The sequence below is a fragment of the Larimichthys crocea genome, chromosome XVII, assembly GCF_000972845.2.
Source record: "Larimichthys crocea isolate SSNF chromosome XVII, L_crocea_2.0, whole genome shotgun sequence".
Classification (NCBI taxonomy): Eukaryota; Metazoa; Chordata; class Actinopteri; family Sciaenidae; genus Larimichthys; species Larimichthys crocea.
In genome coordinates, this window is record NC_040027.1 from 3,657,555 (window position 1) to 3,682,636 (window position 25,082).

At 40.6% G+C, this 25,082-nt stretch overlaps 2 protein-coding genes across 4 annotated transcripts; both read right to left on the bottom strand.

Moving 5' to 3' along the window:
- Positions 1-29: 29 nt before the first annotated feature.
- ankmy1 (ankyrin repeat and MYND domain containing 1) lies at positions 30-12,598 on the bottom strand. 3 transcript variants are annotated; one of them, XM_019261773.2, is made up of 20 exons: positions 12,170-12,598; positions 11,861-12,007; positions 11,592-11,777; positions 11,186-11,230; positions 10,874-11,100; positions 10,553-10,769; positions 10,177-10,338; positions 9,943-10,046; positions 9,213-9,738; positions 8,944-9,128; positions 8,675-8,846; positions 8,252-8,392; positions 8,049-8,156; positions 7,837-7,944; positions 7,608-7,730; positions 2,353-2,454; positions 1,951-2,116; positions 1,756-1,840; positions 1,496-1,650; positions 30-1,254 (listed from the first exon to the last, which is right to left on the bottom strand). In XM_019261773.2, exons 1-20 carry the CDS (start codon positions 12,401-12,403, stop codon positions 1,052-1,054), a joined length of 3,396 nt encoding a protein of 1,131 aa, XP_019117318.2. In that variant the 5' UTR covers positions 12,404-12,598; the 3' UTR covers positions 30-1,051. The 3 variants fall into 3 exon arrangements, with proteins under 3 accessions (XP_019117318.2, XP_010746980.3, XP_010746979.3); XM_010748678.3 differs by having other exon boundaries at positions 8,944-9,125; positions 11,565-11,777; XM_010748677.3 differs by having other exon boundaries at positions 11,565-11,777.
- A 2,124-nt stretch (positions 12,599-14,722) lies between these two features.
- On the bottom strand, positions 14,723-24,849 carry stxbp3 (syntaxin binding protein 3). The gene is made up of 19 exons (XM_010748679.3): positions 24,740-24,849; positions 23,173-23,222; positions 22,907-22,988; positions 22,723-22,799; positions 22,501-22,573; positions 22,255-22,355; positions 21,717-21,862; positions 21,187-21,277; positions 20,776-20,900; positions 20,549-20,647; positions 20,405-20,462; positions 20,254-20,319; positions 19,763-19,843; positions 19,390-19,525; positions 18,560-18,666; positions 18,233-18,331; positions 16,797-16,882; positions 15,597-15,745; positions 14,723-15,407 (listed from the first exon to the last, which is right to left on the bottom strand). Exons 1-19 carry the CDS (start codon positions 24,783-24,785, stop codon positions 15,304-15,306), a joined length of 1,776 nt encoding a protein of 591 aa, XP_010746981.1. The 5' UTR covers positions 24,786-24,849; the 3' UTR covers positions 14,723-15,303.
- Positions 24,850-25,082: the final 233 nt, after the last annotated feature.

The window sequence follows — 25,082 nt, forward strand, 5'->3', positions numbered from 1 at the left end:
GAAAGCTACTGGCTGGATATTGTTGGAAATTGTGTGTGAAACCAAAGCTTTGTACAGATAATTAATCAACAACCTGAAACCAGCTTCTGTGCTAGAAGGGCTACAATGCGCCTGGCAATTGGTGACACGTGGTATCAACAGTACTTAGCCTAAATGTGTGTACAGCCACATTTACATTATACATTTATAATGCTAGATTCAGTGAAGGTAAGGTGAAACATAAGTATATAAGTAGTCCATCAGAAGCAGGGATGAGACAGACCGGGGAAGGCAAAAAAAAAGATTTCATCCAGTGAGCAGAATACAAACAATCATATAGACCATACGTACATACTTCAGCTTAAAAGTCATCTTGATTTTAGGAACAGTAGTTTGACAAGAATAAAAAATCTTGACTCAATGAGCATATCAAAGCTTTCTGGAGCTTTCATTCTCATCTCAAGGTCTTCATCAGTAACTGGAGTTTACTTCTGTTGGAGTTGTCATCACATGATTTAAGTATGGAACATACCGTACTGTAAGATGCAAACTGAACCGTAACAGGTGAGATGACTTTAATTGCTGAAAACCTTGAGATGCAATTAAAAGCACTGGAGACAAAAATACCAAGAATGAGGTTGCTGATGAAGACCATAAGATGGAATTAAAAGCTCTGTCTCTTAAAATTTTAAACTAAACGTTAGCATAACCACATTAAATTAGGAAATTTAGATTAGTCAACTTTGTCCTGACATTCTATGTGTGTGCTACCTCTACCTCAGACATTTAGTGTTCAATATTTGTGTGACAAACCCAGATAGATATAGATATTATTACACTATAAGGACAATACTACAACAAAGTGCAAACCTACAGTTATAAATAATGATTATGGCACAAAATATTCAGCCAAACATATAAAGTTAAGAGTCAGAATCAGAGAACAAAGTTATGTGACAAAAGTGCATTGTAATGTTAGGTAGATAATCTCGTTGTACCTGTGACAATGGCAATAAAGATCTATTCTATTCTATTCTATAAAGTTATTTAGTGTATGAAATGTTAGTGTCCATCAGTTGCAGCTGTAGTTTTCCTTCAGGTTGACTTGGCTCTCCAAGACCTTCTCTGCCATGCTCAAGGGCTTGGAGACTCTCTGGGGTTTCAACTTGACACTCATGGGCCTGGGTACTGTTTTGGATTTCAACATGGCAGTCAAGGGCTTGGGTCCTCTTTGGGACTTAAACACAACACTCTTCTGGATTCCATCAGCAGATGCTGGATTGAGAGAGACAGACAGACAAAGTATTTACATGCTCTGTTCATCCAAGGGATAAACACAAATTACAGCCTAACTATATCCTACAGCCATCACGATTCAATACACAATGACAAAGGTGCACATTGTCATTTTATTAAAAGCTTATTCAGTGGTATTTCTGAGCATCAGTGCTCCTGGCGTAGGGTTTTGTTTGGCGCTGCTGTTGTTTGGGTTGGATGGTAAGGTCCTCATTCCCACCTGACACCCGGATACACTCGTCCTTGTGTCTTTCGTCCCATGCCTTCAGCTTGCAGTTCCTGGAGCAGTAGAAGACCTTGCGGCAGCGGCTACAAGCAGTCAGCTTCACGGACACAGAGCGACCGCAGTGATAGCAGAACTTCAACACTGGCTTCCTGAGAAGAGATTCACACACATAGAGTTGAAAACAGGCTCCAGGAAGATTTGATTTTCCTTATTTTGTCCTCAACTCTGTGTGTTCAAATTGTGTGTGTATATACCTGTATAGTGGTAGACTTTCAGAGCTGGGGAGTGGCACGTTGGCACCTGCCCCCGTGTACACAAACCTCTCTGTGCTGCTGGTACCTTAGAACACATATGCAAACACAGACTATGATTTACAGACACACTTGCAAACACAAAAGAATAGTCACATGTTTATGTTTCTGCTTTCAAAAAACATAAATCCATTGTACTGTTCAGTGCAAGGTGTTGTTCTCTCTCTAAATTCTCTTGTTCCCTCTGGACAGCAGTCTGTCTCAGTAAATCTCCCATCATTTTCAGGAGCTGGCGCCGTGCTTTGAATGTTTCCCTCTCACACATGTTCAGAGCATGGAAGGGAGTTTTGGCAATACGTGAGTCCTAGACAGTAACATAAGACATACAGGCAGCTAATCAGAACCTGTGTCCAGCACCACTGGCATGCATGTAGGGGGCAAAATATTATACATAGTAATAAATATTAACACCGGTCAAGATAATGCAGTCCAGTGAAATTTGAATCAACAAAAACTAATCCAAGAATCTGATTTATTGCAAGGAATTGGTATTTGTATTCAAATGAAATGCGTACAACGTTTTTACAGATGCTGTGTTACCTGGTTGAAGGAGTAGTGCGCATAGTCCACTGCAGTTCCCACAACATCACCCACAGCAACTGGCATCATGATGTCGGCACCGGCCTTGGCTAACATGTCCAACTACATCGAGGACACACACACACACACATACACACACACACAGTTGCAATTCAACCCTATACTGTCCAATGACTCAAAGAAACAGTGTGCAGGATTTAGTGACATCTAGCAGTGAGGTTGCAGATTGCAACCAACTTGCCTCACCCTCCCCTTCCAAGCTTGTGGGTGAAACTGCTGTGACTATGAAATTACAAGGCTCACATGTCCCAGGAATGGGTGGACCATTTTTGTACATTACCTATTTCTGTAACCTGTTTTTCTAAAAATAAAATAAAATGTCAAAGACAAAGCTATTCAGTTTCTTGTGTGTTTGTATGTAAATTGGCAGTGCAGCGATGCAAGGGGGCGGGGGCACCACCTTATATCTTGCCTAGGGCACCAAATTGGTCAGGACTGCTTCTGAAGGTTTTTCAGAGGGTTTGTTCAATGGGGGTCATATACACTCAGAGCCTGATTTATATAATATATTTAAAAATCATTTTCTTTTAAATAATAAACTTTTACCTGATTTGTCGACAAAATCTATGACATTTGATTTTGGGTTTTACTTAAATGCCAAATCTGAATATTTCTAATACGTCACATAAATTGGACCCACTTGTTTTAATGAACATTAATAAATCAGTAAAGGATTTCTAGGTTATATAAATCAATAAATATATGACAGTAATGGATTTAAAAAAGATTCCTCTTAATAATGTTTAGTGGTGTTTGTGTGGATTGTCAGAGTGAGCATTTTGATGGTTCTGGACTCATTTAGATGTCTTTCATATGTAGTAGGGACTTTGTCACATATATAGCAAATACAGCGTTTTAAAAATAGATATGTTAATATACCGTGCAATGACCATGTTCAACATGCATACATCAAAACATTGATTTTTTTTTTCTTTAATTTTTTTTTTTTTTTTGGGGCAAATTTCTTCAAGTCTTTGACAGTGGGAGCCGGAGACCCGGAGAGAAACCCACGCAGACACAGAGATGACATGTGCCGCTTAAAGTTTTTTTTGGTTTTGCCAACAGTGTGGCTCAAAGTCTTTTTATTGAATCGTGGGAGCTGGAACACCCGGAGAGAACCCACGCAGACACGGAGATGACATGTGCCTAGTTTAGTTTTTTTTGTTTTAACCCAGACTCGCAAACAGGTCCCCAGACCAACCTCTCTAAGAAGATGAGGAAAAACTCCGCTGGGAAGAAACCTCGAGAGGCAATTCAAAGAGAGAGGGCTGGGTGTACACAAGAATGTTGACTGATGTTAATTGTGTACATCTCTGTTTGTGGTGGTCGAATTTGAAAAGATCTTTCTCCACCACTTCTTCTTCTTCCTGGCAATATACACCAGAAGTTCCTCAATTTTAGTCTTTAAGACAAGAGGTGGCAGAGGCGCTCGATTTTAAGGAGATCCTCTGCCTTTTTCAGTGCAGTTATACTCTTATGGAGCTCACCTTTGTGCTCTTCCATTTCAGCTTGATGTGAAGCCATAGTCCTGTCTTTTTCCTTCAAAGTTGCCTGAAGGCATTGCATCAGGGAGGGTTTGTCCTTTTGCCATCAGTCTTGTAATTGGACAGCTGCTGCTCAACGTTCTTCAGAGCGCACGATTTGTAGTTTCTCTGTGTCTGCTCTTCAAGCTGGCAGCAAGGACAGACTTCGACCTCTGAGCCTCTGCTACTGGAGGTCTTTTCCTGAGGCAAAGGAGCTGAGTTTCAAGGAGATCCTCTGCCTTTTTCAGGGCAGATGTATCTTCCTAGTTTCAGTTCATGGGAAGCGTGAGATTGCTTGAAAGTTCTCTCCCTTCCTCTTGCTTTTGGAAGGCAGTCAGTTTCTGTTCCGGTTTGTAACTCTATTTCTCTCAATGCAAAGCTTTTTCAAGAGCCTCTTCTCTGTCTTTAGTGTGTTGCTTTCATTAGAAGTCTGCTGCTCAAGCTCATGCTAAGCTTTTGCGCAGCAACATGACTGATCTTCTAGTTGTTGTTTTAGATCATCAGTCTCCTTCAAAGACAGTTTTTTCCATTGCCACAGCTTCATGAGTTTGTTTTTAAGTTGCGATTCCACTTTTTAACTCGCTGATTGAAAATCCCAATAGTGATAACTGTGCCTATCTAATATTCTTTTAGTGACTCTTTCTCATATTTAGGTCACCCTGGGGTCGGTCGCGATGGGTGAGCTTCAAGCTTTCATCATCAAAGTTCATACGTGTCCATTTTTCCAGGTCGCGGTCAGGTAAGTATTCACCTCGGAAATTGTACCATGTTGTCCACCATTTTCTCCTGCTGGTTGTTTGTTCTCTGTATTCTGTGTTCTTGATTATTGGTAACGTATTCAACTGTGACAGAAATTTGTGTCTCAACCCAACTCTGGCAGTGTCTACTGATCCCGGAATGGAAATAAGAATTTGGCTTCTAGGCTCCTCCTTCTGTCCTTATATAGATATATATATAAAATATATGTTTGATGGTTCGTAAGCTTATACTGCAAACTTTATTAAACCACACACATACTTGCCTTATTTCATACTTGATTCACCCGTAATTCTTTCAATTTACGCTTTACGCCATTTAGCCTATGGTCACTGTTTAAATCAACAACATCTAGGCTATTCTGTCCTTACATAATTACTGGCTCTTCTCTCGCGCACTCTCTCTCTCCTCTCGCTCGCTCCTAATCTGCATGTAGTGAAAGCCACAGTGGACATCAGTATCCATCATACGTACAGTATACTGTACTATCAATATGGCCACTATGGTTCAGAGGATACTCAGAATGAATGTGTTTCATACTGCCGGCTTCAGAAAGCCATCAACAGATACAGAGTTCCACCCAGGATTTTCATTTAGCGTAATGGGTTAAGGCGAGGGGAGCGTAGCGACCGGAGCGGGGGGATGGTGCGGAAGGGGGGGGTCCCGACCCCCCTTCCTTGATGGCGAAAAATTTGGAAAAATTGTGCCCAAAATGGGCCATATTTGAGGTTACCTGAGAATAGAATAAATTGCATTTTTTTTGTTGTATATACTTAGTGGAAAATTGTTACTCTTTGGATCTTGGCCAGTGTGTTACCTGCCAAAAGGGTGTTGTCAAAAGATATGTAAACTCAGAACAAACAATAGAGATACTACCGTTTTATCTATTAAGAAATAGACATATCCTGAGCAGCATGTTATTTCGGGAGCATAACCTACAACACAATTATTAGAGACATGGAAAAAAGATTGTCCCTAAATTGTGTCAACAACAGAACAGATAATGAAAGTGGTTAATAAAACCGCCAGCCAACAGGAAAACAGGACCTAAATTAGCACTAAAAACATCCGATAGGCCTACGTCGCATGTCATTGCCAAAACCTGCTACAAGGTGAACGTTTCCATTCATCAAGTGGGTTAAGTTTTGCAAGCGTGATGGAAAGCCATGGTATAATGGTGCACTTACCATTCTTGACCATGAAGAAAGAACGAATGTCTTCTGTTTTTTGCGAGGGGGTTCCCGTCATTCATTGTTATATTATGACATTCACCGACGTCAGCTCAAGTCCAGCTCAAAAAGAAAGCTATCACTGGAATCGAGCGGGAGTTTAGTTTGCGTTTTTTCCTCCTCTCTCTCCGGGGAAACTGATTTCCAGCGCGGTCTCCTAGCAACCTAAACATCAACAAGCGCAGATGACGCATGTGTAGTTCATCAAAGGCGGCTTACACCATTTAGGAAGACAGCACCAAGGCAAACGTCAGCGAATTTTTACACCTGAAAAACTGTGAAGTGCGCAGGAAAAAAAAACAACTTTTGACGATGTGACAAAACGGAAAAACAGCCGTTACGCTATATTAAAAATACACGTAACGGGGGGGAATTATTGCCGTTGCGGTCTTAAATTGTAGCGTAGCGGGCCGAAACCATATAAGCGCTGGCGAGAACCACTGAGTATAAACTCTTAAAAAAAAACAGTTACGGGGTGGTCGGTAGTGTGGTGGGTTGTGCAGGCGCCCCGTGTGTAGAGGTTACAGTCCTCGCTGCAGTCGGCTCCGGTTCGAATCCCGCATCGGACGGCCCTTTACTACGTGTCATTCCCCTCTCTGCTTCCTGTCTCTCTTCAGCTGTCATATCCATAAAAGGCCCCAAAAATATATACTTAAGTTTGAGTTTTCTTTAATAACAAGTTTACGTTGGCATGTTGTTGTGTGTGACGCAGATACGAGCGGCTGCAGCACTGCCTCAGTCTCACTTATCACAACTTTTTTTTTTCCATCAACCGATCCGCGGAACACTTGGTGCTGTGGGGGGCGATATGAACGGATCATGATGATCGTTTGCACCACTAGCCACATCCATGACTGTGCTCTGTCTCAGCTGATCGGCTCACCCGCTCACCCCAGCGTATCTGTTAGACAGTCTACGGTGAGAACGGAACATCACTGCTCCTCCCCGTGGACAAATGAGGCATTGCAGCTGGTTTTCACCCAGACTGCTTAGGGACAGACCTGCGAAGGACCAGCCAAGGACCAGTCAAAGACCAGTCAGGGCCCTGTCACGGAAACACGGGAACTTTTGAGTTGCTACATCTGTATAATTACATATATGCATATTTATTTCTGAATATTTAAGTATTATATTATTTTTCTTCTGGTACATCCTCCTAAATGTTACACCCGGATTGTTCATGAAAATTTGAAACTTTAAGAACATATTTCTATGCTTGTATTTTTTTTTAACTGTAATATTGGTAGATAAAATCCATTTCATTGATGGTTTTTGAGCTAAATTAAATGTGACTCATTTGAAGCCACTTTGAAGATCACAGTTATCTGTGTTTTTTTGGGATAGCAGTATATTACAGAAAATGACAGGGCATTTCATGTATTCAAAGAATAGATGATCTTTAGACACCTGTACTGTTTACAGACTAAAACAAGTTTGTGTTTGAGGACATAAAATAGACATTATAAACATGGTGAATTCATTAGGCAGCATCACTTTGGAAATTTAGAAATGCCTGACAAATGTTGCTGTACCAAAAGTCAGCTGCTGACTGTACGTGCTAGAAAACTATTTTCTTTTTTGTGTGTTTCATGTCTAAAAGATGAAAACAGTATGTCTTAAGGATAAATACCTATCTCTCAAAACCCACGTATAGTGTATGGATATTTTTCTGTGTTTGTGTGTGTACCAGCTTAGTTCTGTTGCCACCTAAGTGGTAGTTGATGTTGGCGAGGGCACAGAGAGCACTGCCCACCCTGTGACCGAGGGGGATGTTGGGATTTGCACCTCCATTCAGCAGCTGCTCCACTGCCTGTGCAGGGAAACAGAACAGCTCAAGGTTCAAGTTCAAGGTTTTGTATGTTTGTGTGTGTGTGTGTGTGTGTGTGAGAGAAAGAGGGAGAGAGGGCTAAGGTTACCAGATCATTTCCACTTGCTATAGCCAGGGAGAGTGGCGAGTGTCCACTCCAGAGGAGATCTGTGCTGGCTCTGTGCGAGAGCAGGAGGGCTACCACCTTACTGACATTCTGTGGAAAAAACAAACACACACATCATTTTAATGGACAACACTGATGTGGTGAGGCAATTTTGTGGAAGGTTTCATTTGTGTTGATGTCGAGTATCTGCTGACCCGGTAGTCACTGTCTCTCTGGCAGGCCACATGCAGAGCTGTTTGGCCTCCTTCTTTGAGATGTGGGTTTTTATCTGTGCTCAGTGGTTCCTGGTCCTTCATGGAAATCTGCAACAACAAAAAAAATAGACTGAAACTCTTTTATTGCAATTAGTAGTAATTATGCTTGAAAAACCTTATAGGATAAAGCCACACACACACACCTTATCCGGTTCATAGATCTCGTTCTCATCACATGCCTGTGCGTCTGGATCAGTGAGAGCATGGAGCAGCAACTCTGTGATTTTAGGACCTGCAGGACCTGGCAGAGCTGCAGCCACATGCAGAAGATACAGGCCTTTTCTCTGCAAGAAAGGATGAGAAGTTGAGGAGAATTGTATAGTTTAACTGAACAATGAATGACGGATTATGGAGGCAGGGAAAGGTTCAATAAAAATGCTCTCATATTTTGTTTTGTTAATGGATTTTTGTTTGATTGACCTTTGAGGCATCATACATTTATTTATTTTGAGGTTCAATAAATGTGCACCCCCCTACCCCCCTCCTAAAAAATTTGTTATTATTAATAAAAATATGCAACAAAGGGAGGCCTTCAACCTCCATAGTAAAAATAAATAATTTCCTGCCTCAGGTGGAAGAGGAATGTCAGTGCGAGCTCCAGATAACAGCAGCCTCCTGACAGCCTCAGTGTCAGCCGCCATGATGGCTAAAAAGAGGACAGGCATGGGGACCTTGGATATGTTGGGGTCAGCTCCACGTTCCAATAACAGCTTCAGGGTGCTCAAACGAACACGGTGTCTGGACAGACGAGCACACAGCACATCAAATTTACAAGTACACAAACAAAACAACAGAACAGAGCAGACAGCACAGCAATAGAGAGGACAGAACTGACTCTGTTTTCATGGCAGCCATTTTGCGTACAGTCTCCTGCGTGTCAGAGCGCTGAGGAATCCCTGTGCGACTCAGCGCTTCTGCTGACCGCTGCATCACTTCCTCTGTGACCTGGATTTTGTAGCTGCTGACGGAGCAGGCAGAGTCAAAGGTCGAGTTTGGGGACAGTTCTTTGTCTCTGACCTGCTGCAGACAGATGAGTTGAGTGAGGCCACAGTGAAAACAAACAAGTACTAACTTATCAAATCTATTATATTCTGCACCTTATACCTGAACTCTCCCTGCTGCCTTAGCTCGACATTCCTTCCACTGCACGCTGCCCAGGGCGATGTGACCATCCAACACCTGAATGGAACGCTCCACGTGAGGCATGTCCTCACTTCCTCTCCGTTCTCTTTCCTTCACATCCTCTTCACGAGTATTCCTTACTCTTTCTCTTTCCACATCTTTGTCAACCTCCTTTGTCACTTCTATATCTTCTCTTCTTGACTCTGTCTCTCTCCCCTCACCAAGCTCTAAATCTCCATTTCTGCATGTTTGACCACATCTGCTCTCTGTCTCTTTTTCCGCCACTTTGCTCTCTTCCTTCATCTCCCTCCTGCTCCTTTCATTTCTAACCTGTCCCTCTTTCTCTGTCTCCTTGCAGTTTCTTTCCCCTCCATCTCTCCTCTCTTGTAGGTGTTCAGTGTCTGAGGGGATCTCATTTAGGCCAGACCAGCGTTCAATGATGAGCTCACTGTCACTGGACACTTTACTGCTGTGATGTAAGATGTGCTCAGATAGTTTTTCTGCTGTCCTGAAAACACCACAACAGATAGGAAACTTAAGTTAGGAATAGGACTTAAATCAGCTTGTTTTAGAGACACTGTTGTAGGGAGCATACATGCATGTTATACCAACATATTTACCAACATATTTAAAGCATAATATCCGTATGATACAATTAATAAAGTTTCTGCTGAATGATATGTTAGAGAGGTGATATCAGCTACATTCTTACAGGTCAGAGTGGGGACTTCTGTTGTTAAGTCTGGGTGTGTCTGTTGTGAAGTCCACTTGGCTGATCTGGAGACTATTCCCACATATAGATGGGGACCTCAAAGTCTGTTGACACATTACAGGGCATGCTGTGTCATTTCAACTCTCTGTACAAAACACAGTTTCATACATGTGAACTACAGATGCAGAGGTGATGAGGAAACATAGATTAAAACAACATTCGGCAGAATCTTACTAGAGTTTTGGCAGGTGGTTCAGTGAAAGTGGCGTGCAGAGAATGAAAAGGGTAGTAGAGGACATGACACACGGCCAGCGCAGACATGCCTTCACAGTTCAACTTGTCAATATCAGCACCCATGTCCAACAACAGCTGTATCACGTCATTATGGCAGTTTACCTGTCAGGTACAAGAAAGAAAGCACAACACAAGACTAAAACCAAAGAATAATAATTTATTTCCACATTTGGGCATTTGTTGTAATTGTTAAATATGATCGTTGAATATCTGAGTACAGCGCAGGTTTTCCTATATGGAATGGGAACCAATCAAAGAGCAAATGAATGACAACTATATCAATAAACAAAGGGCAAAAATAATGATAATGTGTTACTGTGGCAGCGATGAGTGCAGTGTGTCCCTGTGAATCTGCTACATCAGGATGGACCAAACCAGTCTGGAGGATCTGTGACACAGCGTGCAGTTCACCTCGAGAGGCGTGCTGGATCAACAACTCTGAACTGACTTCCAAAGGTCCTTTTGGACCAAAACTTTCCCTGTTCAGAGTGATAACAGCTGCCACGTCCCAGCCCACATTTTCAGCCTGGAGTCTGATAGAAATAAGCACACAGATACACACATTATTGACATATTTTCTTTTACTTAGTGTTTTGGTATCAATACTCAAACAACACTTTTTTGATGCATGACTGACCTGTGTTTGTGTATGTGAGCCTGCATGCGGGCCTGTAAGGGCAGGGTGGATAGTGGATCTCGCTCACAGCCCTGGTGCTGGTAAGTATCTGGCTCCCACAGCTCTCCATAAAAGTGTTGATCCAGCTCTCTTCTTCGACCAGGGGGTAGCGGTAAGTGTTCACCATCTGTTGAGTAACTCTCAATGCCAGGAGGGAGGATAAAATTCTCATCTGACAGCAGATCCACCTGAGGAGGATGGGGGTATTTAACTTTATCTGTTTTGAGTCAAGTCACAAATATCATATAGTTTTTCATTGTAGCAGTACTTTACTTTAGAGTCTGCCCTGGCTTCTGTCTGTAGAGCACTAGTAGGAGGCTGGTAATGAGAAGAGAGGAGCGCAGAGGTCAACTGGAAATATTTTGCAAATCTCTATTTATTTAGTGATTTAATTCAGTAGACACATATTTTACAGGTCGGAATAAAGACTCCAGCAATTTAGGTCCTGTTATAAGTATTATACTTGTACAGCATGTGGGATTGGACAGTATAAAGACAAAGAGAACATTACCGTGAGAACATTAATCAATAGATCCTTTAAAAAAATCAAATACACTAATTTGCTTTATAGAGATAGTTTGGGTCAGTACAATAGTAGCAGAGACATGATCATGTTAAACCAATGTTGTTTTAGGCTGCAGTACCTATCTACCTGAGATAGTGAGTGGTGAACATGCACCTGAATGGTGGTGGTAGTTGGGTCCATGTAGGCAGCATATTCAGGAAAGCGCTTCAGGCTAAAGCCCTCTTCTACGGAGGCACAGAGCTTTAGCAGGCGCTCCCCGAGCCACAGGCCCACATCCTTACGCCCATCTGGATAACTAACCACGCCTGGACCAAACCTCTGGTCTGTGTGGTACAAACCCTGAGAGGAGGGCAGAGGTCCATTGCTACTTTCTGATTTTAAAAGTGCTTTTAAAATGCCTGTCATTCCTCCATGTGGTTTACCTGAAAGGTGGTTCCATCAGGGAACAGCTGTTGTCCGTAACCTTCCTTTCTGTTGAGGTAGAACTTGCCGGTGAACTTGTGGCCTGTGGGCCAGCAGTACAGTCCATCCCCATGTCTGTAGTCCTTGTAGAAAGAGCCCTCATAGTACTAAACAAAGCAGCAGACAGGGAATCAAAGTGACATACCAGAACAGAACAACCTGATTTGCAATATAAATTCCTAAAATGAACTCTTGCCAACATAAACTGGAAAAAAAAAGTCTCATATACTAAAACATTAATATTTCTTATCATTTTGATTTCACATCACCTCTCCGTTCCTCCAGCTGTATTTTCCTCTGCCGTGTTTGAATCCGTTCACAAACTCTCCCTCGTATCTGGATCCGTCGGGCCACTCCTGAACACCGAGCCCTTGTCGTCTCTTTTCACCGTCTTGAGCTCCTCCGTGGCCGTCGCTTTGCCTCCCTGCAGCCGTCTCCGGACGACCTCGCCCCGGTGCCGCCGCCGCCGCAGCCGCCACAGCACCTTTGCAGGTCGACAGCATTGTAACCGGGGCGTACCTGTTCTTAAAACGACTCACCTGAATCCATTTCAGTACAGCAGCTGGTGTAGTATTAACATGTCGGGAATGATGAACTATTTAGAGTATTTAGAGGCTAAAACTTTAGCTGAGAGAAGTCAGATTTGAGTTTTGACTCTCCCGTAAGCGTCGGTTGCCATGACGACAGTGGGATCCGTGCGAGCACCCACGCATGCGCAAAGTAATAAAGTAAGAAAAGTTCAACACCTAAGTTTAATTTTTAGTCTCTCGGCACATTTAAAAAAAAACCCTAAATTACTAAAAAGTAATATAAATATAAATATAGATGAAAAAAAAATTATTAAACACATTTCTGAATCATTTATCAACAATTCCATAGCTTCAAGAAATAAAGATTGATATCATTAACTTATTAGTATTAAAGGTTTTTAATGCCCTTTTATTCATGAGTTTGAGTCAAATCTGTTCTATGTCTTTTAAATAACCTGTGTTTAATTACCTTCCCTTTTTAATTCTACTCAATTTACTCATTAAAGTAAATTAAACATAAGGGGATTTTGAATCATTAGAAATTAAACATTCACAAATGAATTTATGCTTATTTGGAGATTCCTGACAGCAACAAGAAGGAAACCACTTACAGACTAAAGGCAGATTGGTCATGAAATATGAATACTTTAGTAAACTTTTAGTCATTGACAGAGAGAAGGGTTACCCTTGTTAAGTCTAAGTGTTCATCTATATAGGGTCAGTGAAGCAGGACCACCCTGTGAGTGTGTCTGAGCTCATATGTCACCTGACACTTTTTCCTGTAACTGACACTGCAAAAGTGGGTTTCAGCCTATATGTTGCAGCGGTTAGGTGGTGGGGGGTGCGGATGATAGAGGATGGAGTTGACATCACATTCATCAATGTGGCCTTATTAGAGCTGTGTGGAGAATTAATATTGTATTGTAATCTCAGTTATTGATATTGTATAGTGTAGTGTCCAAGAAGCAGAAACAAGGCTGTAAACACTGAATAACTCTGGAGAACTTTTTTGCAGTTACAATAAATCAATAACAGCCCAATGGAAAGTCTGCAATGATACTCTTTAATCCTGTAAATGTGATAAATCATAAAAGAAAAAACATTTGGTTACACTGGTTCCTTTTAAACTTAACCACCAATTTAAAGCACAAATCAGAAAATCAGTGGTGTGTGGTGCAAAAGTAGTCAGGGCCAAATATTAGAAGCATAATTTCTCTAACTTAAAGCTTTTAGACTATACTACAGCACTGGTTTAGTAAATGAACAACATATCCCTGAGATCATCCTCAGTGATTAACTATTTTATATTTATATCATACAAAATGTGTCCTGAAATCAGAATAAAAGCTATATTCAAATAACTTTCTTTATAAAAATCCTTGTTTTGTCAAGCTGTAAAAGAGATGCCCTGCTCTCTTGTTTATTCACACCTGATGCTCTGGTGTGCTCTCCTTCCCACAAACAGGACACCCTCACAAGTATCGTGTTTGCATTTTGCACACACAATCACAGATCAGATCATGATTTGTGTCCTGCCCCTCTGGCTATGCCATAAATGAAATTAAACATAAAGCAGTTCTCCTCTTATCTGTACTAATCCCACGCTGTATAAACACATTAACACCCTCTTTAATTGTTTAACACACTTTAAATGAGTCGGCTCTATTACAAAGCCTTCAATTCATTCACCTTTCTTATCGTTAATATTCAGTTACACTATAAATTGAGGGAAAACATCCCTCTATTCATTTTCTATAAATCCAATCGCCTGTATAGTGTTTGCTCCATGAATTTATGGGTACAAAGGCTCACAAACACTTAAACATTCAATACCCCTTTCATGTTTTCCCTTTTCATACACACAGGAAGCATGTGCACTTACCTGCATTGTGTACAGTCTTCACTATGTAGTTAACAATTGACATGCCGTGCAACTGAAGCATAACGCCTGTAGGAGAAGTAGGGCAGACGTGATCTATAACATTACAGCAACCTCATATCTTCACTTATTGTCTGTTCAGCAGGTATGAGTGCAGTGTGTTCATTGAACACCCACTGCTTCTATATTTCTTTTCTATTTTGTCTATTTTGCTACGAAGCATTTACTCAGTGCAAAATTATTGCATCAACATGTCAGAAATATTAGTATACAGCTGACTGAGGTCAAAGCAAGCAGAATATTAAGTGCTTTTAAGATCAATCTGCTCATCAAGTATTTTCCTCTTTGTTCTCTGTGTTTCACAGTATGGATATTTTTAGCTCTATGGAACATGGCAGCATTAACTGTAAATATTTGAACCACTTCATTCATTTATTAGTCAGTTGTTCAATTCAAGAAAAAACGTAAATACTCTGTTAAAAACATTCTTCAAAATTACATAAAGTGTTTACAAACAATAGTGACAAATATATCAGAAAGACACAGCAGGGACTCAGCACTTAGATACAGTATATACACATTTCCACCATCATTCTGCCTCTGAAGAGGTCGTTCAACATGTAACATAACAAATATTTTCTTTTATGGACAAAGGCAAACACAAATAGACAGATTAGACAAGTTTTACTTAAAATTCTCATAGCAGGTTGAGGTCAATTATTTTTAATATGATCTATATCGTCAAACGTCAATTATCCAATTAGAAATTCCTTAAGGCCATATTGAAATGACCAAGTTAAAAGAGAATTTGCCTCATACCTACTGCAAATGTGCACCAGATTTCAAAAGAATATTAAAACATGAAGATAAGTATACGGTAAATTCCCTTCAGTCTTCCGTTCAGGAAGTTGATTTGAGTGCACTGTACTAGGAGATACAAGATGTAAAGAGACAGGGGAGGTCTGGGGAGTTGTTAGTTGCAGGGCCAGACTTCTCAAGCGTTGCTCCTTTCATCTAGTGTGAAAGTCTCCATGGGGCCTTTGCTCAGAGCCTTGATGTCTTCCAGGAGACTGGACGGGGTCAAAATGTGAGAAGACCCTGGAATCAAAGAAACATTAACATTAACAGTCATCAACTGGATTTAATAAGAACTAAAGAAATGTTCCCTGCATAGTCAGGGAGCACAAATGACTCAGAAAAAGTGCAATCAAAGTTCTGTAAGATGAAAACATTTATATGTTCAGAGAAAGAGGTGATTTAATCCGTTTAATCTCTATTCATGCTTACCTATGATGACCTCGCAGGATTTTACTGCTTGGGTGACCTCGTAGGCAGAACGCATCTCCGAGAAGCTGATTCCCCCTAGAACAAAGATGATGAGGCGAGAGCCACTCCGGCGTTCGTCCTGAGAACTGGCTTTGTTCTTCTGTCGGGCACTGTGGAGCAGAAGATGGACAGAAGAAATATAGAGAGAAACATTAGAGGGAAAAGTTGGAGCAAACAGTCTGAGCTGAAAGTAGAAGCACAAATGATCACTGGGGGGCGCTAACTGTTTAACTGTGTGTAAAAACGTCTCTAGGTCTGTTTTCTCATGTATTAAAAGACAATCTATTTAAAGTTAATAACTGTATAAAATAAGATTGTAGTGTAGAAGTGTATAACATCATACTTTGAAAAAGGCGAGTGGTAGCTTCTCATGTGGGAAACTTTGAGGCCAAATTGGTAGTCTAGGATCTAAATTTTAATCCAATCTTTGCTTTAGAATTATCTCCAAAACCACAAAGTGTTACAAGTACGACATCTTTTTGTTAGCTTTGCCTTGAGTCTCTGTATAAGGGAAACTAAGCTCTGTGGTAAACAGAGCTTAGTTAAAGAGCACTTTTATGATTTTAGGGGCATAAAATTCAATGTTCAGGAGCAAGATGAAGGGGCGGCGTTTAGCTCAGTTGGTAGAGCAGCCGCCCCATGTGCGAAGGCTCAGTCCTTGCTGCGGAAGCCGAGGGTTCGAATCAGACCTGTGGTTCTTTCCCACATGTCATTCCCCATGTCTCTCTCTCCGCATTCCTGTCACTCTTCAGCTGTCTCTATCAGAAATAAAGCTTGAAACAGCCAAAAAGCAAGAAGAAAATGGTAGGCTATGCCACAGTCACAAGACTTTAAAGTCACCACCACTAAATTTTAAGTGTTTTGCGTGACAATGTTTAACTTCCCTGGCAACCTCTGTAGTCTTATCTAGTCACTTTCTTAAGACAGATAAAAGCTTCAAAAGTCACGATTGGGGTATTTGCTGACATTTTATGTCATGGGAGAAAACTCATCACAGACCGTGTTACAGGCATCTAACCAAAAACTAATTTAAAAAAAACCCCACTGACTCCAGGACGAGGAAACTGGAAGTGCAAAGGTGACTCATTTGCAGGTTTTAGAAGTCTGTCCTGCAGCACTCTACTGACCCAGTTCTACCATGATGAAAAAGAAATACTGTACCTGACCGCACCCGAGCCATTCCAGGCAGCAGGACACTCAGACTGGTGCGGCCATTCTTTGGTGTCCAGTTTGTTCTCCACAGCATCCTAAAAGTAACACATTTTAAATGTATCTTTCATTTACAGAGGTTCAGTCTTTGGAAATGCTCAGTGATCACCTTACAACACTGTGAAACTACTTAATTAAAAGTTTAATCATTGAACTATGGATAAAGCACAGAACTACAGGACACTTCTGCTAACTACACAATGCATCAGGGGATGTCAAAACACAGCTTCAGATAGAGAAACAAAGCTACTGTCGAGCACTTCTCAGTTTTTCGGCACCGATTTCAACTTTAGGTTATGCTATAACACATCAAAAACTAGTCTGTTTCCTGCTGCAAGAGCCGTTTCCAGGAAACCAGGTGCTTAGGTGGTGAAGACTGCTCAGAAATGGAAGGAAGTGAAAATGAGGTATCATGTCACAGATCAGGTCAGGTAGTCTGAGCTGAATGACAATACTCAGTGTGGAAAAATTGAACTTTAAAGTCTCCTTTCGGTCCGGGAATTTCCTCTTCCGCAGATGTGATTAGATGTTTAGAGTTTCGGAGAGCTCGGTGTGGAATTACAGAACTGAGATCCACACATCAGGTCATAATTTAGATAGAACTTTATGTTGTAATGAAGGGGAATTTGAGTAACTGCTTGTTAGTTCCCTATCCATTCTGAGAATTGGACAGCAGACTTTTAAATGAAATAGCCTGATATATATTTTCCTCATTGCTTTATGGATTACAGCTCAACTTACCTGAGTTAAAACAAACAGCCACAAGCAAACTTATTCACAAAACAGAGTGAAAAGGTTAATTAGAGTACTGTGTGCAGAATATGTCTCTTTTCACAGTTTGAACTTTAACAAAGCAGCAGGTGACAGTGACATCCAACCACCTTTTACACGGAACACGTGTAACATACAAAAAGCATTTGATGACCCGTACAGAAGGTTCAGGCTGAAACAGAAGGATCATCCCCCTGGATCAACACACAACAGGTGTATCATTGTGCCTTATCAATGCTAAGATGTATACAAATAGATAAAAGCACACAACATACAAGTGACACAGCTTATCAGATGACCTGGATATGAAAACCTTTTATGCTGCTTTTACTGTTCAGACCCTTTCTCACGAATACCAGTTAGAGTGGGACTGTGGGGTAAGACAGTGACCCACATCGAGCTAAATGTTGAAATTTGTAAGAATAATTTATATTAATGCCCAAACGTTTGTTTCTATTCTACACCATACCCATACCCACTTCAAATTATTTCATCTTAATTAACTGTTGTGTCCATTACTGATAAACCTCCTGTGTTAAGCAAAAACAAAACAACAAAAAAGGTGGGTTTTTTTTAAATAAGTTTTGGGAAAACTGCATGAAAATAATCTCACTGACCTCCATCACATCTTTTATGACAGGAGTCCATCTGGAGAGATTGTACGTCTGCTCCTGGGAACGATCCCGCCTGGATGGTTTACGTGAGAAGAAACTAGGCTGGAAACAAGAGTACGAGAAAAAAAACAATAAACAGGATTTAGAGACTGAATGACAGAACTGAAAAGATGAACAAAACAACAATGTGACACAGAACTAAAAAAAAAAAACAGTGAATCACGGTGAAAATTCCAACAAGTAGCTACAATTTATCATCACTGGTAGTTTTATATCGTCCATACGCTCGTCTACATTCAGTCAATCAACCATTTCCTCCTCTGCTCATACCGATGTGATGATAGGGACTCCGAGTTCTTTCCAGTTCAGGATGAACTCTCGTTCGTCTTCGATCTTTACATGCTGGATGAGTTTGTTTAGGTTCTCATCTGTTGTTCCTGTTCACACACAAAACAAACAAATCAGTGTCAAAATCTGATGATAGCTGATTATTAATTATTATTATTAAGGCTGCTCAGGTTTGGCCACAGTTTAGAAATGCAATTTTGAAACCCATCGACTTCTTGAAACCCCTTTTTCAAAGTTATCTGCAACGTGTCTTTCTTGTCATTCTCACATATCAAGTTGGACTGCAGGGAAAGTCTTGACCTGGATATCTGTTATCTGTTTTCAGAATATCCACTGGCTATATCAGAAGCCCAGATACAGATTGTATTCTGGCCAACTGATTCTTTCTGCCTTTTACTGATTTCTAATTGTCTCCTGATCACAGCACTCTGAAAAGTCTTTGGAAGAATAAAACTGTTGTGGAGAAATTGCTGAAGTCAAAGGTCAATGGTGAGGTCAGAACGAAGAAAGTGTTCAGGAGCCTCTGATGTCTCATGCTGTATTATTTATTGACGCTTGGCCAAGGAGAATTAGAGACACTCTCAAAGTTCATCAGAAGTGCCTGAGTCGGTCTCACGATCTGCCGAACTCGTGCTGGTGGATCGACTTTAAACCCAACGATCACACCACAATACTATACGCCCAGAATTAGTCAAAGAGAATGTTTTTACCCATGGAGGTGTTATTGTCAGCATATTCTAGTCTGGAGACACAGATGTCTGTTTACGCAGATTGGAACGTCAACAACAAGCTATTTATGCTGGCTGGTGTACCGTTGAGACTGAAGATGTATAGCAACACAGCTCTGATCTTGTCGTGGGTGCTGTATGGGTGGAGCAGCACAGGCAGCAGGGTCCTCATGGGATCCTTCACCTTCATCCCATCCACGTCCGACCCCACTGCGAGGTCCTACACAAAGACAAGCATTTTTTATCTTTTGGTTAGGCTGGGAATATACTGAATGCTTGCATGGGGTGGTTACAGAAAAGTACTCTGGAGCTCATAGGGAGTGTCACCAACTCCCTACCACATAAGGGCAGATGTTTGTGGTCATGAGACCTTCTACCTGGTAAATGTCTTCTCTACTCACTGACTTATTGAAGCAGGTTTAAGTGGTAAAAAGCAGATGACGGAGCACAGACACACCTGTTCAGCTTTGCAGAGTTTCTCCACGTTGTTTGAGAAATGTTTCATGCAGTCCTCAGCCAACTGCAGGTGAACGGTTTTCTAAAAGTGAGACAGAGGGACACATTAAGGACAATATAAACAGTACATTATAACAACATTATAATAACATAAACAGAGAACAATGTGGTGATGAGGTATTGTTAGTGGAGTTTTTTAAAATGCTTCCCATGAATGAGGCCATAAATGCCATAAATCATGACTTTCCATTGTGTTTGTTTTGCTGCTGAAGTCAGCCCCACATAATACCAGTCCTTAGAGGCACCACACCCAACCACAGCAAAGATCACATAGCTGTAATTGCTGGTGGGAAGCAAATAATACTAGAGTTGAAGCCTCAATGACCCTGGAAGAAGCTCTGTTAATAATCTCCACCTTGAGTTGAATAAAGAACTTTAAGATGAGGGCAACATACCACTCCAGAACAACTCAATTATACTGTGACACCATACCTCAGTTAGCTGTTTACGGAATGAGGGCATCTTCTTCATCATTTGGGCCAAATTGCTAATTGTGATCTGAAAAAAAAAAAGAAAGTATGAAAAAAAAAATTAAGTATGAAATACACAGCTCATCAGTTAAGAAGAAACCACAGCTCTGTACCTTCCCATCTGGCTGCTTCTTGCTAGCCGATATTTCCTTTACCATCTTGGGGATTTGCCTGTTGTAAGAAAAAAATGTGGTTAGGGTTGGCGCAAAGAAAACAAGACCGGGACACCTCCATCCTTTAGGATCTTGCACACTTACTCTGAGACCTCAGCGATGTGCTTGTGCCTTAGCTTTACCCAGAGCATGTCCTCCTCATTCAGCTGGGCCTGCTTCTCTGAGCCATCTTTAGACTTGTACCTGGCCACAAAAATAATCAGATGATTTTAAAAATAGCTGGTCTGCCACATGAACATGGCGATGTGGTGCAATGAGCATATAATGGATGTGTGAGTAGCGTGAGATACAGTAGTAAAAGCTTGTATTACTTGTAGATGTCATTCTGGATATCAATGAGGTCGTAGGCCATGGCCTGGTAGGTCAACTCATGCAGGATGGGGCTGACGGGGTCAAAACCTCTCTCCACGATGAGCAGCTGGGCCTGGGTCTTTCCCTTATGGTAGGAGGGAAACACACAGAATAAAAAACGTTTAATAAAACAGTGATTAATTTAATACAAACAGCGGTTATTCTTTCTGAGATACTGCGTAACTGATACCGAGCAACTTCTGGAAACTTCAGGTTTCTGTAGAAGGGTAACATTAACTCAATCTGCTTAAGGCAAAGGATTATGTTGAGCTATCTCTATGAAATAATGCTAAATGTTCAGGTTCAGATTTACTCCCTGGGCTAAGACTTTGTTTGTTCTGTCAACAGTCTTTGTTCAGCAGGTGTCTCACCTTTTTCTTGCTGTCATCCAGGTCGTAGTGTGTGGCCAGCTTGCTGTCCACCAGCTCCGCGAAGGTCTTGGCGTTCTCCATGTTGTTGTCTCTAGTTATGACAGAAATTGTTCTCCATAAGTGATCAGTTATGTTGATAAGATTTCCTGCATGTACTTCTTTAAGCCATTTCTAAAAAAATAGCCCCAGTTGAGTGTTTCTAACAAAAGTTCCTAAAACAGCAATTTTTAGAATGAGTCATTTTTGGGAGGGTGGCTGTTTTATCTGGTCTCACTGTTGATTTTGTACATGTGTGTATGTGTTGCACTGTGTGTATTTTGTGTTTATTGTAAGAAAACGGAAGCCACACACTGCTCTCGTCTGAATTTACATTAAATTATAGGTTGTGCTAACTGTATTTCAGCTTCATTTATTTTCTGACGCAGTAACATATTCTATGATCTCAGTTGAAGCTTTTCTCATCAAAGGTCTCACTCTGCTTGGGGGCTGAGGTGTGTTGTAAGCTAAGTACTAACTGTGCTTTTGCTTACTTCTTGTATCTGACGCCTGGATACTCATCTAAAGTAGCACAGAGTGTGACAAGCTGGTCTGCGAGTGTCTCCAGTGTCTTCCTTTTGTCTTGACTGTTGGGACTGTAGATGCTTTGGAAAGCCCCCGGATTATCACATGTGAACACCTGAAAAACATTCGAGACACCAGTGTTAGGAAAAAACCATTAGGTGAACAATAAGCATGAAACTGGAATATAAAGCAGGTGAACCATTTTCGTTTTTAACAATTTACTTTGTAAAAATAACAGATATGAGAATCATAAGTCCCTTTTGTTTTTCTCCAATAGCCACAAGGATAAAACAAAGTTGGTGAAATCATTACATCATAGCTTAAAGCAACCAACACCCATAATTCACTCGACACACTGCAGATCTCTTCCTCCCAGTAGCAGCGTGACACAGAACACACTAAAAGAAGTGAAGTTTTCCTCAGTTAACAAGTAACAGTCTGGATTTAAAAAAGAGGAAATGGAGCATTGCAAAAGAAGCTAAAAGAACACACTCTGCAAACACTCACTTGTGCCTCTTGTGGCATGAAGCACATGTTTATTTCCTTACAGACACGGATGTACTTTGCACAGTGCAGCTTGATATTGTTGAAAAGGTCGTTGGGACAGTCTGTGGGAGCAAAAATGTTTTAGCTAGCATCTAATCCTTTAAACAAAACAATAAAAAAAAAAAATCATCAAAAAAACATTTTGATCCAGATGAATAAACATCAGTTATTTTGCTGTTATAAAAAAGTGACCTATACGTTACTCACAGTCAGTGAAATAAACATATGCTGATTTATATTTGGCCTTGGGTTTGAAGTCAGCAATAAAGGCATCCACATTCTGTGAAATTAAATCAAATTTGAGATATTACAACAGTATTTGGCAGAAAAACTTTGTATAAAGCTAAATAAAAACTAACATCACCAGCATGAAAACTCATTTTGCAGAAATATATGCAATATGATCATTACAGGGTCATAATGCCAAACCTTAGCAGTTGGTGACATGAAGTAGATGGCCTTCATTTCTGGAACAGGCTCTCTGCTTTTGTACAAATCCTCCACGACTAAAGAAACAAAATATTTATTTTACAGAGTGGTTACAAACATCCACACATGCACACTTCAGTTTGTTTGGTCTATTACCGATATTATGTGTTTCACTGAAACCTACTGGTTATTTTCTCTGACATCAGGTCGGACATTTTGCAGCATGACGAGAGGAGCTTGGTGGTGAATGGGTCCAGAATCAATATCTGTGTGGAGGATGAATTGATAGTTGCCAGTCAAGTTATGCATCGCTGTAATATGTTGCTAGGTTGTGCTAACATGCAAACGTAATTCTTGTTTGAGTCACAAGAGTTAAAAGTTGGATCTGTAATGCGGGCAACACTTTGAGGACTATAGACTGAGTGCTGAGCAGATGAAGGGTTGCCTTACCTTCCATACTTCAGACTTTCTGCAGTCTGCAATAATTGTATCTTTTATTCCTGTAAGAGACACAGAACATGACTCGTGAAAAACGGCTGAGGCAGAAATCAGAAGAAAGGTTCCTGCTCATGATTGCACTATTTTAGCTATACTTTGATTTGTTAAACACTTGAACTGGACCAAAAAAAATCAAGCGATTAGAACTTCAAAAACCCAACAGCTGAATAAGCAACAATCAAGTTTAAAAAAAAAAAATAAAAAAAAAATCACACACACACATTGTTTGTGTTTTATGTCATTTTAAAGGTGTGCACATTCATCATCATTTTAATACTAATTAATTACCCCGACTATAGATAAGAGTAAGTCTGACAAAGTACATATTTCTGCTTACACTGGTTAATAAAATAAATATAAATATGTACTGTAAAAATCAAGGCAGATGAAATGTCTTCATTGATACACACACACACACAATTGGGTCACCTCACTAAAACTTAATCAGTTTAATAAAAACTGTTTCCTTCATGAAGACACTAATGTTCATTTATGTTACTGTAGCTTTAATTACAAATATGTTAATTTAACTTCAAGGTCATTTTAGGGACCTGAACATCAACAAGAGAACTGAATATAACTATAATCTTTTAACAGACTGCATCTGTTTTAATGGCATGTAGCTAAAATGTCACTTTACTTTACATGTCACTTACTTTTGTAATATTATTTTTATTATGGTCACTACTCTTGCAATAATATTATTATTTGTATCATGGTCACTTTCTTTGCAATATTTCTTACACTATGGTCACTTTACATTACAATACTCTTTTTATATATCATGCCACGTTTATCCTCGGTTTTGAAGGTTGATTGTGTAGGTTATAGATATTTCTGTTTATTGTGTTTTTTTTGTTTTTTTTTGCCTTTTCTATTTTTCTCTAATTCTGTAGTGTATGCTACACTTTCCTCTGCTGCTGTAACAAGTACATTTCCCCGTGGTGGGATGAATAAAGTATATCTAATCTAAAAGTCGACAATTTAGTGTGACTTTTAAAACTTTAACCGGTCATCTCTGGGACATCTCAACCACACCCTGACCCAAACACAAGCAGGGCTGCGCTACAGGTGACACAGGTGGGCTGTAAACAGACGTCAAACGTTGACGTCAGGTTGGTGTCATTGAACGCGAGCTTCACACAGTGTTGTGCTAACGTTAGCCTGAGATATGAGGTGGGGCAGCAGGCGATACAAAGTGACCTCACTCCGACTATTCTCTGAGAAAGCGGGCTACAGTTGTCCGTGACAGGAAAGTTACGATAAACAGCAGTGCCTGCTGTTCTGCTACTCTACACACACCTCCACCAAACAACGTTAACAAACTTCCGCTGCGATAAACAGCAGGACGAAACTAACTCGAACCGTTCACTGTCAGTCCAAGATGCAAAGTCACAAACGAAGGAGCAATTCGTGAAAACAGCAGATAGTTCATGTCCCTTTGAGCTGTGAACACCTTATGAAAGCGTCGCGCTGCTTTACATGTGCAATAAAAGCTCTACAGGTGGAGTTAACTTACTTTTCCAAACAATTCTCTTCAGCCCGTGCTCTGAGCCCGCTGCCATCTTGTTTTTTTTTCTTCCTTCTGCCTCTTCCTGTCCCGTGTGAGCGCCTCGCACTCTGACGTCATCCGCGTCAACACGTGTGCGACGGAGATCCACTGTAGTTTTTAATAACCTTGGGACAAAATATAACTTAGTTACCAATTTTACAGCTTATCTATCTATCTAAAGTCCCAAAAGGTAACATTGTTTACCTTGTGCACACAAGACTAAAATAAAGTTGTTGAAATTCACACTTGTTGTGCACAATAGAGCACACAGTGTGTCTTTTCACTGAGTTTTTGTTTTTAAGCAAATTAA